The sequence below is a fragment of the Crocodylus siamensis genome, chromosome 9 (assembly GCF_052110815.1).
Source record: "Crocodylus siamensis isolate JL-2025a chromosome 9, ASM5211081v1, whole genome shotgun sequence".
NCBI classification, from domain to species: Eukaryota; Metazoa; Chordata; order Crocodylia; family Crocodylidae; genus Crocodylus; species Crocodylus siamensis.
This window is the reverse complement of record NC_143403.1, coordinates 61444505-61459764: the sequence shown is the minus strand read 5'-3', so window position 1 is coordinate 61459764 and position 15260 is coordinate 61444505. Positions and strand designations below refer to the sequence as shown.

General features: G+C 41.9%; 1 protein-coding gene across 8 annotated transcripts in view; it reads left to right on the top strand.

Annotated features, from left to right (window-relative positions):
- Positions 1-262: 262 nt before the first annotated feature.
- GOLGA3 (golgin A3) overlaps positions 263-15260 on the top strand; it is a 35738-nt gene continuing 20740 nt past the window's right edge. Inside the window, exons 1-10 of one of the 8 annotated variants that reach the window (XM_090062471.1) lie at positions 263-335; positions 2835-3180; positions 6477-6758; positions 7609-7736; positions 8271-8965; positions 10740-10851; positions 11409-11715; positions 13277-13479; positions 13870-14007; positions 14799-14960. In XM_090062471.1, coding sequence (XP_089918597.1) covers positions 3051-3180; positions 6477-6758; positions 7609-7736; positions 8271-8965; positions 10740-10851; positions 11409-11715; positions 13277-13479; positions 13870-14007; positions 14799-14960 — 2157 coding nt within the window. In that variant the 5' untranslated portion in view covers positions 263-335; positions 2835-3050. The other 7 variants (XM_090062472.1, XM_090062470.1, XM_090062477.1 and 4 more) reach the window with 7 other exon arrangements.

The window sequence follows — 15260 nt, the reverse complement described above, 5'->3', positions numbered from 1 at the left end:
GCGGGGCGTTGGTCCCCGCGCAAAGAGCACCAATTAAAAAAAAAGTAGAAATATATTAAAATGACATAAAACATAATAAAATCTCATACATGTAAAAAATTACATAAGAAACAACCTCTCATACTAACAAAAAACATAACCGGGGGGGAGCATGACGGACAACCGGAAGGCAACACGTTATTCGGTCTCTCCGGGCAACAGGAAGTGGCGTCCGCCCCTCCCGGAAGGTCCGTTGGTCAAACCCGCCCAAGGGGAACAACGACCGCTTGGCCCGTTCCGCCCCGGCCCCTCGGAGCGGCCCGCGCCCGCCCGGCTGGAGCTGCCCGGGGTGCGGGGTGAGGGCGGAGAGGAGGCAGGAGGTCCCGCGGGGGGGGTGGGGTCGGCAGCCCCATCTTCCCGGGGGGGAGGAGACACGCGCGGCGCCGCCCCCCTCCCCCGCCCGCGGGTGAGACGCCACGTCTCGGGCTGGAGCAGCGGGCGGTGGCGGCACCAGCGGCAGGTCTGCGGGGCCGGGTTGGGGGCAGGGGGAGCTGCTGCCGCCTGTCGGGACCGGACTTGGCACGGCCGCGGGGGGATTGGGCCTACAGGACGTGCCCTGAGGGCCGGGGAGTCCCCACGGGGCCCTGCGTTGCCGGTGTCCGCCCCGCAGCCGCTGCGCCTCGAGCCCGGACGTGCCCCGGCAGAAACCCTCGCGCCCTGGCGGACGTGGCGTGGGGCGTGCGGCAGGGTCTGGCATCAGGCAGCGCCGGCCTCGGATCGCCTGGGTCCCAGGGGCGTCTGTGGGCGGGAGGGATGGAGGGGCACTGGGGAGAGGTGTGTGTGTGTGTAACATATTTTGTGCATATGTGAAATCAGCAGACGTGTCAGCTTGCAAGGAATGGACTCCCGGTGTTTCCCCAGAACCAGTTATCTATGAACGTGCCAGGTGTATGAGTGTATGTGTACATCTATACACACGCACACGTATATGTGTGTGTGTCATTTATACAGAGATGACCCCAGCAGGGTGCAGGCCCTGGGGCACATCAGCCTGTCCTGCCCCTGGACACAAGGAACCTGGCGGTGCATTCAGTGATGGTAGTGGGGGGGTGCCAAGCTACCACATGTGCAGGGGCAGGGTGGTGGCAGTGTGGAGTCACTGCGGCCATGCTGCCCAGCTTTGCAGGGCCCCTGAAGTGCAGGACCTGGGGTGGTCGCCCCTAATCCCCTCTCCCTGCCCCCCCCCGCCCTGCATATATATATGTGTATGTGTGTGTATATATATTTATAAAATAAAAACCACACACACACACACACACACACACATACATATATGTATTTATGTATGACCAAACAAGGAGCAATGGCCTCGAGTTGCAGCAAAGGAAGTTTAGGTTAGATAGGTAGATATTAGGTAGAGCTTTCTGATTACCCACAGAGGTTGTGGAGCGTCCATCCTTATAGGTTTTTAAGACCTGGGTGTACAAAGCTGTGGCTGGGATGATCGAGTTGGTGATGGTCCTGCGTTCAGTAGAGGGTTGGACTAGGTGACCTCCTGGGGTCCCTTCCAACACTCATTTTCTATGATTCTCTACTGGTGTGTACATGGGCAGCATCCCCCCAGAAGCAGTGATCCATGAATGTAGCAGTGGGTGTGGGAGGGTGTACACATACATGTACATATACATACCAGTATGTTCATGGATCACTGCTTCTGGGGGTGGGGAGTAGTGTGCACTGGGAGTCCATTCCTTCACACATGCCATTTCTGTTGATTCCATTGGGAATTTTACCTATGTGATTCCACGATCTGACCTTAAATTTGTGCATTTTTGAGACAGTTGTCCCTGCCACAAAAGACTAAATGGTAGTGCCTTAGAAGTGTCACAGTGTTTCTTGGAGATGGAGAGGGGATAGATAATTGTATGGAATGTGGGTTGGATCTTAAAGCATCTTTGGCTTTAAAACCCAAACTTTAGCTAAGTGCCTGTGGTGTCCTATTTCTGAACAGGAAAAATGTTAAATTGCATAGTCTCCTACATTTATTTTTTGTTCTTGTTAGCTGTAGGTGATCATATTAAAATAAATGCATTGCATATTTGCAGTAATCAAGTTAGATAGATTAGGATTTAGACCCTAGATGTTTTGGAAACTCGTGTGTGAATTCTATGAACTTTAATTAGAAATCTTCCTGTTAGTCACACTCAGAAAAGACCTGCTTTGACTGGCAGCCAAGACTCATTCTGACTGTGAACGCAAGCTGTAATTAGTGGTTTGTGCTCTGTAAAGCAGTATGTCTTGGTTGCTGTGCAAATACTAGAATCCATGTAAACAATAATGCCATCACTTTTAGCAATAAAAAGATTCAAAACATTGTTTGAATCTATACAGGTAAAATAATCTGACTTTCAGCTGAAATAACCCCATTTGATGATAATGGAGCATGAGAGGCCAGAATAAGAATGTCCATAATTATTGTCATTTGTAGGAGCAGGACAGTTCATCACATATTTTCTGGTTTACTGAGGCTGGTGACAGGTTTTTAATATATTTACATACAAAGGGCTTGGGGGTAAGGCTTGCTAATAAGTTGTCTGTTGCAGAACCAATTTCTGTAGCTTTCCACAATTACCGAGGCTATGAAAATTGAGAAATTCATGAGAGTTCCTTTGTTTGTATAGAACGGTGGATGCTTGGCTGTGTTTTATTGTCTGCACTATCATTTAGTGCTCTGATTCTGTACTTGAAAGTAAATGGATGGGGTGGGTTAATGACAGTTTGTAAGTGCTACTTACTGTCTAGTATCTTCAGAGCTATAAGAAAAGGCTTTAAAAAATAAATGCATTTGTTTCCAGAGAATGCAGCTTCTTGGTAATAGCTGCAGGCTATTTTCATGACCTGGAATTTCCCAGCTGCCTATTGTAAACCAGCAAATGAAAAACTCGGCATTTTGCTACTAGGCAGCATCTTGGCTAGCACTGCTGCTGATGGAGAGAAACAGGACTTGGTAGTTCACTTGAATGCAACATATTTGGAAGAAATAATTTCTCTGGATCTGGGTCAATTCTACCATGGACTCTTCATCTGTTCAGCAAGATGTCCTGTTGGAGAACAGAGGTAGCAATGCGGCCTCTAGCAATTCTGAAGTACTCTTGGATTGCAAGGCCAAACTGGATCTGCCCGTTGAAGGTGAAATCACTAGTAAGTTTTTTTTTTGTTTTTTTTTAAATATGATTTGGATCACTGCCTGATTCTTCTAGGGCCTCTTTGTTACTTATTTTGTTATATAGATCATATTGAAGGGGCTTTTGTTGGATTCAGCAGTTGATTGCACTGTATGTTACTTAAGAAGCCTGATGGAGATTCTGTCTGTCTTATGAATTCCTCTTTAATTGATAAACTTCTTAATTTCTGTTTTAAAGCTATTTACTAAAATGTTCCTGGTAGCCAGTTGGGAAAAAGGATGTTCAATGTTCGTTGTGTTTCTGGTCTTCAGCAAATAAGGGCTAGGGGTCTTTAAGACTTGTGTATGGGTAGAATTATTCGGAAATAACCATACTGAAACAACTGATCCAGAATAATTATGTGAGGTGACATTCCAGAATAAGATTATAATTTCCAAATCAGCTGAATCTACTTTTGGGGTGGATAAATTGGGCATAAGGCCCAAAACAAAACAGATGAAGAAAAAAGGCAGGCTTATTCTGGAATAAGTGTCCATATAATATGGAGTTTTCTACTCTGCAGTTGCATCTTATCTTTGTATTTCTTTATGGAATTATTTTCATGTGTAGTGTTCATTTCACTTTAAGAAAATGAAGTAGATAGCCTTTCATTTGCCAGAGTATGATTATGTGATTAATCATTTATCTTTTATAAAAGTCAGAGATTAAACTGTCTCCCCTCTTTATCTCAGGATTGTCTTCCTAACAATTCTGTGGAGGTTTACAAATAGGTAGAACATCTTTCTCTTAGTTTAATCTAATTATCCACCACTTCCACTGCTTTAAAGCAACTGAAGATAGGTTAACATAATTATAATTGCATCACTTTAGTTATAGGAAGACAGGTTAAAAATGTAGCTCTGACTGTCTGAACAGCCCCCATCATTTTTGAGTAGCTATGGATAAAGCCCACATTTGACCACTTATTTGTCAACACCGAGTGCATCTATTTGTGCACTTTATCACAGAGTTGAGTAATTAGCTCCGCAGTAAAGCATGACAGCCTACACATGCACCAGTATTAGCGCACAGTAAAATAACTGTCGGAGGATAGTACTGTTGGAGACCATACTACCCTATGGCAGATATGTGTGCTGAAGTACATGTGTCAATGGTGATGGGCTGGCTGAGGGTACTAACGTGTGGGGGGCTGCTTGCTACCTAGCCCTGCACTTCAGCACCCTCACGCCCCAACCAGCTCCTCTGCTGCCCGATGCTGCACCTGGAGTGTGGGGCTGATCCCTTCCTCCGGTCCACCAGATCCCCTGCAAGCCCAGGGCTGCTCCATCCTGGCTCAAAGTGCTGCAGTCCCAGGCACACGGGTAGACTCTGCACCCACGAGCAACTGAATCTGGCACAAACTGCACTGTAGTTGATTTTTTTTCACCTTAATAGCACATGCACCCACTGACAGTTTTGTTTGTTTGTTTTTCTTGTCATCACAGCAAAACATTCATCCAGTATGCTTACTGCATATCACTTCCTGTGCCCTAGCCCTACTCAACATAGTTTTGAAAACACAAACTCCCCCTTGAAAACAAGTAAAACATCTGAGGCACATTGCACTGAAATTGTTGTCCCATTGCACATGGGCCTTATTAAACAAACAAATGACATAGGGGCTGCTATTGAGGTTATATTGTTAATTTAGTTATTCAGTGCAAATTTCCATGCTTGAAATTTAAATGACTCTGTGTACAGAATTTCCAATATGTTGCAGCAGCATGCTAGGTCAGGTGAGCACTAGGAAACTGCTCAGGGCTGTGATTTGTTAAAAAAACCCCTTCTACACTGGCAGAAGCCTTAGTGCACACAGTTATACCAGCAAAAAAAAAAAAAAAGCCTTTTTCCTGCTATAGTTCATTTCATCTGGAGAAACCAGTATAACTTATAAGAACAAGCACTCTTTTTTTTGCCACTATAAGCTATCCTGACAGGAGGTTTTTCCAGTGCAGTTGGTATGCTGGTAAACCTTTTACAGTATAAGTTAGGCTCTAGCGAATCTGGGACATTACCTCAGAACTTGGATGAAAAAATATGCCATCATTTTGAAGCAACAGTTTAATGTCCAAATGGGATAATACATTTTAATCATTGAAATCTGCTTGGCTACGTGTAGTTTTCTAAAGGTTATCAGCAAAAGCCCTCTACAGTGAGAGATGAATGTATGTGGAAAGCAAACAGTAGGAAAAATTCTATTTCAGCGTAAGTTTTTCTGCTGATTCAAGTAAATATTTTTTTTCCAACTGATCATGTAAGAGTATTTCCTATAGTCTTGGAATATGAGATGGTTGACCTTTTTTAAGTCTCAGACACTTAGTAACACAAAACAGTTGCATTTTCAAATTCCTTCTTTTAATTTTAGAGAGAACCCTTGTTACTTATTCCAAAAGTTACAACAACACTAAACGGACTGTGCTCAGAAGGTGACTTATTTTGGGTAGATTTTTTTCCCCACCTGAAATGTGTGTCTCCAAATTAATCATGAAATTCAACATAACAACATCTTTTTTCCATCCATATGGAAGTTTAGTGGACCTCTAAAATATAAGCCTGTAGAAGGGTTGTGGTATTGTTGAGCATGTTTTTCTGCATGGAAAAGGTACAGAAACCACCACCAGGAATGAGTTCTGGTCTTGGGTTAGCTTTTGTGTATGTTTTATATGAAATAGAGTGGGGACTTATATTTTATGCTTCCAGTTTCATTGTTTGATTTGTATTGTATTCTATTATATATCTAGAAGAATATGCCATTTTTTTCCCAGTTCTTCCCAGGGTTACTGACACTTTTTTGACTCGTATTAGAAGCTGGGAAGTGCAGTTGGGTTTTCGGTCCAGCATTTATGCATGTTGATATTGCCACTGTACTGAGGCACTAGAGTGTAGGCTCTTTCTTTGGTATACTGCTGGTTCACTGTGACACTTTGGGAAACTTAACCTCCGTGTCTGAGTTTTTTGTATCTAAAATTTGTTTAATACCTGTCTAACCAGACTTTTGTGAAGCTTGATAATTTTTTTCCGATAGAGTGTAGGTTTTCAGAAAAAGACCTTATACAAGAGCAAAGTGTACCTGCCTGTTCTGTTAATTCTGAGTGGAAAACTATAAGCACGTTTCATTTCACTTTTCTTTCAAATAAACAATGTGGCAATTTCTAAACATTAAGCCTGTCTTGACTACAAGAATCATTTGTTAGGTTTGTTTTTGGAAGTGCGCTTAAGTATGAACATGGTGATTGTTGGTGTAAACTAACACAATTTAATTTTCTTTTCCAGCTACCAATATTAAGATCAATGAAGTGCCAAAAGAAGGGGAAAGACTGGAAGTAAACAGTAAAGGAGATGCCTGCCAGAATGGGCCAGAGTCACTCTGTCCTGACTCTCTTTTGTCTTTTGACTCCACCAGCAGCCCCCAAGGTCAAGAGCCATCTCCAGGTGTGGCTGGTTTCCATGACAACCTAAGGAAGTCTCAGGGAACTAGTGCTGAGGGAATAGTTCTTAGAAAAGAAGCTTTGCAGTCCCTCAAACTAAGTCTTCCCATGCAAGAAACTGAATTGTGTAAGCATCTGTTTACGATAGAGCCCCTGCTTTCTCTTGCTGCATAAAGTTTTTTTCCTCTGAGCCTCTCTGCAGAATCCCTATAGTATCATTTAAGCTTGGACTAAACTTCATTTTTGCAGTAAGCCTTTCCTTCATTTTGGACTAAATTTCATTTTTTTTTTTCTGCTCCAGTTGAAGCACATGCTTTAGCATTTAACCAATTGTTTATTTTACTGACCCGCACATTATGGTAAATGGGAGTGTTACATGACCATAAGTTAAGTTGGTCTCTTCTTTCCCATGTTGTAAATAATGGGGTGACGTTCAGAAATGGACAATTTTGTGCTAATAGAAAAGCTTCCTTTTGCTGAAATGTCTTTGTTTGGAAAAGGAAGTGATAAAAAGGCCTCATCAGTGGGGTTATTAAATAATAACTGGAATACAGTATAAGGAGCTGTTTTTTAGAAGAAATCCTGCACTAGCCTCTGAGTTTTGGATCTAGGAGACCAAATAGGTCCTGTCTGTTTCTGCAATTTTGTCAGATTCAGAGCTCTATAAAGGAGTTGGGAATTATGATAGTAGTCTTGTTCCTGCTATGGACTCTTTTTCTCAGATCACTGGGTAGTTGATTATAAAGAATGAGTGATTGCAAGAAGCAGTCTGATCTCAGTGCTTACACAAGATACTTCAGAAGATTGGTGGAGTAGTGTTCCAAGATGCATGCAAAGGAGCTTTCTTTGTGAATGCTGCATATTCTGCATGAAGCATGTTGCTCTTGGATGGAAGGGTTTCTCATCCTTTTTGTGTTGTGGTTGCTCACAATACCACACAGGCTCTTTGTGACATTAAGGGTAACTTTTATGTGCAGGTTCAGCAGAATCTTCACTCCCCTTAGAGAATGAAGAACAAATCAGACTTCAAGCAAGAAAGCGTCTGGAAGAGCAGCTGAAACAATACAGAGTGAAGAGGCACCAAGAAAGAGTAAGAACTTTTCAGGTGATTCTTCGCTTTTAAGGACTTTCTAGTATGAGTGGGAAGGCAGGAAACTCTCACCGGACCTGATCTAAATCCCTTTCCTTATCCTCTTTCTGTCTGTGCCAAATTTGACCTTCAGCTATATCAGCACTGTGGCTGAAGTCTGTGGGGCTGTGCCAGTGAATGTGAAGGCCACTCACGATCTTAGAATTTCATGGAGCAGTAGCTTCTAGATATTTTTGTAATAATTTGGAAAATCTAATTTGAAGAGCAGTTTGGAGTATCAGTTTTTTAAAACTTCATTTAAAAAATGATCAACTCAAGTATGAGGCAGATGAACCCACTGCCTAGCACTAAAGCATGTTGCAGGCCACGTTGCATTTAATTAACTCTAGTTAAAATCAGGTTGTTGGTGAAGTGCTATATACATTTCAGGTATTAGATCTGTAAGAAATGTTGAAGCTTCACCTTTAAATACAATACCAGAAAAAAATCACTGATGTTAGTTGCACTGTTACATTATGGAATTTATTTTTTGTTTCTGCTTTTTTTTAGTCTAGACAGTCTATACCCAAAAATCGGCCCTCAAGTACACTAGATCCTGAGCTGATGTTAAATCCAGAAATCTTGCCAAGAGCCAGCACTGTAGCTATGACGAAAGAGTACTCCTTTTTGCGGACCAGTGTCCCCCGCGGGCCGAAACTAGGAAGCCTGGGACTTCCAGCAAATTCAAAAGAGAGAAAAAGCTCTAAATCTTCCAAATCAAGTAAAATCCGGTCTTTGGCTGATTATAGAACAGAAGAGTCAGACCCTGCAAATACTAATCGGAATTTTTTGACTCCAGATTCATTTGGTGGGTCTCTGAAGCAGAACAGAAGTAGTTTGACATCAGTTGTGTCTGAGATCAGTCTGCCCTCTGACACAGATGATCGACTAGAGAATTCCTCATTGGCCGGGGACAGCGTTTCTGAGATTGATGGAAGTGAAGTTGGAATGAGGCTGGATGGAAATGAAAGTGACAGCTCTACCTACAGCAGCGTGTCAGGAAAGGGGCTGTACAGTATTTTACAGAATGCAGAAGGCAGACAAGATACTTCATACACGATAAATGGCCAGAAGATTCCTTCTGATGCAGTGGGCCAATTTCCTTCCATCAGGGAGGTCTTGCAGGCTGCAGCTGCAGAGCATCATGCCCAGGAGCAGGAAGTTAATGGCGAAGTGCAGAGTCGGCGAGATAGTATTTCCAGCAGGTAAATGTGTTGCATTGCGTTATATTGCCATTACCATCCTAGGCGGTTTTTAGCATCTCCATCTGAAGCTTTAATTTTCGACAAGTACATTTGAGTATAGCTCTGATTTCCGTTCATTGTGTAAAATGTGTGCTGACTAATAGATCCTTACATAAAACTATATGGTCAGTTCACAGAGTACATTTTTAATATATCTAAAGATGAATATATAGCTCAAAGATTGTCAGCCAGGGTGCCGTAGGTGCACAGACATGAATTGTAGGATAAACCCAAGATTGTAAATAGGAATCTATAGCATTAAAAACTTCCTGACCACTTTGCAGTCTTTCAGAAGAATTGCTCTAGTATTCTTCTGTTTTAAAAGAGTGAAAATCAAGAGTGGGCATTTTCGAAGGGCTGCATTGCACCTAAGGAGGGGATACCTTGAATCTAAAAAGGTTGAGAACCACTGATAGATAGGAACCGGCTCTAACTGAATGATTTAAACCATAGGTTTTATAGATCTTTGCATAGATCTGTAGGGTATTCCCCAATACACTTCACACTAAACAAGAAATAATGGCATTTTTAATATATGAAATTTTAATGACATAGGTAACACATTTATCTGGATTATAACATTTTAGATATTTTCAGTTTCTTGTCAAAGCTCCATAGCTGAGTTCTTTAAAATTCCTTATAAATGTGTAGATGGTCTGGTAAGGCATGATTTTGGGTATACTTGGGTCAACTTCAGAATGCACCTGAAGTATGGTCAGACATTTTCAGCTAACCCACCACAGTGGATTTTGACACTTAAATCTCAGATCTCCCCTCCCCTCCTTTAGTTCATTCAAGAACGTGGAAATAAAGATGAGCTGTGCATGATGCCATGAGAATAATTTAAGATTGGGCTTTTTATTGTGGGTGTGAGAAATTCTCAAGCCGTGGTCTATACCCTGACCTGAAAAAAAAAGAAATTGTAGATATTACTGACTGCAGAAAGAGTAATAGTTTCTCTTGGTTTTGTTATGCATCTTTTCAGCACTGTGTACTTGTGAGATGCCAGGGTCCTTGCTCAAATGTTGTTATATTCTTCAGCCCCTTAGCTGGGATTTGCTTTTGGATCTTTGCGGGTGTATGTGTCTGTGATAACCTAAGCATGGCTGAATACTTTTCTCTGACAAGAGATCAAAGTTGAACTAACAAAGGTATAACTGGTCAGACTGACAGGACTACAATTTATTTCCCTGCTTGTCTAAGATTTATTGTAGAGTTTGAACAGATTATTTTTGAAAATACAGCTACGTGTCTCCTTTTTCCTACGTGGGAGAAGGAAGTAACTTTCCAAAATTTTGGAGGCAAGATCATAGAAAATCACAATCTACACAATCACTTTGGTAGCAAGGTAGAGGCAGAAATTATTATCCCTTTGTTCTGTGAGGTAAGCTGGTTGTGAACGTATAGTATGGTAGCTACTGTGCAGTGACTGCTTATGTGTATATTCTTGCCACATGTTGAATATGAGAGTTTACAAAAAAGCTTATGTCCACTTTCACTTCATGTGGGCAGATAAAGCACTTCAACTTAGTTAACACCCTTGCTTATTTTACAGTAATGTGTTCATGTGACCGTACACTTAATCAGCTGTATATGGGGGATGAGAATAAGGAGATAGCTGTGCTGGACAGCTTTTCTTTGTAACTGTTCTCTAGCCATTTCAGCCTTCTTTCTTTTTAACTGGTTGATTATTAAATCCTGACCTTATAATCATGTATGGTGTCTCTGTCTCCAGTGTCTCTATGGAAAGCTCTATCGCAGGAACTCATGATGAAGTGTTGCAAGTTCTAAAAGAGAAGATGAGACTAGAAGGACAGCTAGTAGCACTGTCATTAGAAGCAAATCAGGTATAAGATAAATCTGAATGTCTGTATTTAATAAAACTAGAGCCACACACTGATTTGAAATTTTAAAGAATTTGCCACACTAAGATGTGTGATTTTTTTTTCATAGTGTTATACAGCATATATTTAAAAAAAATGAATTAAAAAAAAAACTCTTTAAATTTAGGTTAGTAAAATATGTGGAAAAGGGGATCCACGAAAGGAAAATCTGAGAGGGAGAGGGTGCAAAGGAATATTTTTGCAAACAAAACAAATCTTAACAGGAGGACAGTCTTCCGTTCTACAAAAAGCTGTGTTGTATACCACATACCTGCGTATAACTGTGCTTTGTAAAGGGACTATTTTTATGCACTTCTACCTAACGTTCTTTTGCCATATTGGAAACAATAAATGGAGTGCAACTTTTTTCTTTCTGATCCTGCAAGTGTATATTACTTGCTTAGCAAAATACTGTTGCTAGACATTTGTTTTAGTTACTTTTAATGTCTTTGCCTCTCTTGTTAGTGTGCTTTGTCAGTCTCCTTTAACTTTTTTTTAATGATTTTCTTGAACTTTTTTAGGCACTCAAAGAGAAGACTGAACTACAAGCGCAGCTTGCAGCTTTGAACATGAAGTTTCAAGCACAGATGGAGCACAGCCAGAGTAGCCAACAGAAGCAGGAGTCCCTGAGCTCGGAAGTGGCCACATTAAAGCAATCCTGCTGGGATCTGGAACGAGCTATGGCTGACCTGCAGAATGCTTTGGAAGCCAAGAATGCCAACTTGGCTTCTTCGAATAATGACCTTCAGGTGGCAGAGGAACAGTACCAAAGGCTCATGTTAAAAGTTGAAGATATGCAAAAAAAAGTTCTCAGTAAGGATAGCACAGGTGAGTTGATATAAATCTCAGTCTCAGACGCTTGCTATTCTTCCCTCTTTTCCATTCTGCAAGCAATTTCAATTAACCTTAAGTCATATGGGTACTGTCAATTACTGATGTGATGCTGGTGGTAGTAGGCTACTGTTGATCCTTCTGGATCCTAGTTTCATAGTTGGTAGGGTCAGAAAGGACCTGAGCAGATCATCAAGTCTGACCCCCTGCCATGGCAGGAAAGAGTACTGAGGTCAAATGACCCCGGCAAGGTGTTCATCTAGCCTCCTCTTAAAGACCCCCAGGGTAGGAGCCAGCACCACTTCTCCTGGAAGTTGGTTCCAGATCCTAGCTGCCCTGACCGTGAAGTAGCGCCTCCTGATGTCTAGTCTGAATCTACCGTCTGCCAGCTTGTGACCATTATTTCTAGTCACTCTTGGTAATGCTCGGGGGAATAGGGACTCCTCCAATGCCTGCTGGTCCCCTCTGACTAGTTTGTAACAGGCCACTGGATCCCCCCTCAGCCTTCTCTTGTGGAGGGTGAACAGGTTCAGGTCTCGTAGCCTCTCCTTGTAGGGCCTGCCCTGCTGCCCCTTGATCATGCGAGTGGCCCTCCTCTGGACCCTCTCCATGTTGTCCACATCCCTCCTGAAGTGCGGCGCCCAGAACTGGATGTAGTACTCCAACTGTAGCCTGACCAGCGTCGCATAGAGGGGGAGTATCACCTTCTTGGACCTGCTTGAGATGCATCTGCGGATGCATGACAAGGTACGGTTGGCCTTCCTGACTGCATCCCCACACTGTCGGCCCACGTTCATTTTGGCATCAGTGATGACTCCAAGATCCTTTCCTGCCTCTGCACTGCTGAAAAGGGAGTTCCCCAGCCTGTAGGTATGCTGCTGGTTCTTCCCCCCCAGGTGCAGTACCTTGCACTTGTCAGTGTTGTGTGTGTGAGAGGTCACCAGGACCTTCAACGCGTATGCCTCGACAGGAGTATGGAGGAGTGGAGGCTCTGACCTTATACCCCCCATTTTAGATCGAGACAGAATCCAAAGGCCAAGACCAAGTCCGGACTTTTGGTGTCCTGAGGGCTGTAGCTGTACGCATGTCTGGGATTCGAACCTGGGTCTCCCGCATGGCAGACAAAGAGTCAATCACTGAACCACAACAGTGTGTATTATTGATGTGATTGAATTAAAAACCAGAAAAATGTTAACCTGCTGTCATGACACTGGATTACAGGTTATTGCTGCGTAGTATGTTACTTTTGTCTTAAATTAGACAGAACTTAAGTAAGCAGCTTCGTTTACTTCTACAAGAAGTTGAGTATGCAAAGAAGGGATTTTTTTTAAACTGTATTCTGCTAATGACGCTAACTCTGTAAACACTGGGATTTCATTTGGCCTTTCAGGGAGTACACTGAGTTTTGTTTGTTTCTTTCTTTCTCTAGACCTGCTTCCACTAAAATAGGCTGACCATGAACAAATGTCACCAAGGCTCACTACTGCTCTTAGAAATATCTGAAATAGAACACTTGGAACTAGCATAGTTTTGAAGTCTTTATTTTTCCCTTTCATAGTTCATGATTTGCGACAACAGTTGGCCTCCCTACAGAACCAACTTCAGCAGGTACAGTTAGAACGGGCCACGCTGACTAATAAGCTGAAAGCATCTGAAAGAGAGATCACATCGCTGCAAAATGTACGGCAGTGGTATCATCACCAGTTGGCATTGGCACAGGAGGCTCGTGTTAGACTACAGAGTGAGATGGCCAACATACAGGTATCTACTTGCATTATCACAGGCACCTCAGAACCACTTTCTACACTCTTGCTGCTTTCTTCTTATGTTACCTTTTATCTAGCAGCGTAAATTGTTCATAAACTTTTAAGATGGAAACCAGTCTAATTTATATGAGGTACATATCAGCTTTTTCCTCTCTTTTTTTACCTTGCATCACAAGATGTTAATTCTTGTCTAGTGCTCTGGCACAAATTGAACCAATGCACTTCCTGACAAGCTCATTGAGCATGCTGATAGATGTAGATCTGTGGACCCATGTAAGGTAATAAATTAAAGCATTGAGAGATTTTTTAGTTATCTACCATACAACTTCTTTGCTGTCATCCGTATTTGAATATTTGTATTTAATCTGATTCTTCCTTTTTGCAGGCTGGGCAAATGACCCAAGCAGGCATGTTGGAGCACCTCAAACTGGAGAATGTGACATTGTCTCATCAGCTAACAGAAACCCAGCACAGATCCATTAAAGAAAAGGAACGGATTGCAGCACAACTGCAAAATATTGAGGTAAAGTCGTACTTCTGTGAATTGTATTGTGTTTAGTTTTTATATTTGCATTTGGTGATCATCTTATTTTCAGATTCCAGGTAAGGTAAGAAGGTATTTTTACAGGTAAAAGTGATGTTCTCATTGAAGTGCTATATAGTTAACATTGTTTACATGATGATATATTGTTTTGTATATGGTTCCCCAGAAAGCAACTGTTACTTCCCAAAACATTCAAACTACTTGTAAGGGAAACCTGGTTAGGCTAGAAACTTTACCTACCAGAAAGAAGCACCTTTAAAAGGCTTAAATGCAATGTTGCAGCTCCCAAGACTTTCGGGTTCACAGTTCTCTGGCAAAGATCCTCACCTCTCTGGCACAGATTTCTGCTACAGGTCCAACCTAGAAGAGCCAGGGGCCTGGAGCTTCCAGGATATGTGACTGCTAGACAGACCTCCTGGAAAATTTGCAACCAGTTCTTATTGTAAATGCTTGTGAAAAGTTTACTCTGGGTCTGCAAACATATTGTTTCAGTTCTTTCCTATGCTATACATTTTTTTTATTGACTGTCACCTAAAATAAGAATCTTATTTAGGAATTCAATGTTTTACAAGTTTGCGGGAAGCACAATAACCCTTCCAAGGTATGTTCTAAATTTGGTAAACATCTGACTGGGTAACTTGAATGCTGACAACTGAATGATATGTGCTTTCTCTCTTCACAAAAATCTTCTCTAATGTTATAAATCCATTACATTTGATATTTGTACTACATTCTTATATCATAACAGCTCCTTGTTTTTTGCTGTGCAGGCCGACATGGTAGATCAAGAAGCTGCATTCATACAGATTCAGGAAGCAAAGACCATGGTGGAAGAAGACCTGCAGAGAAAGCTGGAGGAATTTGAGGATGAGAGAGAGCAACTTCAGAAAATGGCTGATTCTGCAACAGCACTAGAGCTAGAACTTGATCAGGTAGACTCAATTATTAGTTAGCTTCCTAAAGGTTACAAGGTAGATATTTAACTTGAAAACAGCATAAATGAATTTTGTATTTACTGGATCTAAATTGTCAGAAGGATCACTCTAAATTATGTGAAGGCATAAACACATTTGTGTTTCTCAGTAATTTCCAGATGAAGTTTGCTCAGTAACACATAACAATCAGGCTTGCAAATACCAACTGGGAATAAAAGCCCCCCCCCCAAGTCTTGTGCATCCTTAACTATGACATTACTCCAGTTCACAAAACTGGAATTTGAGTTGAGCCTCTTC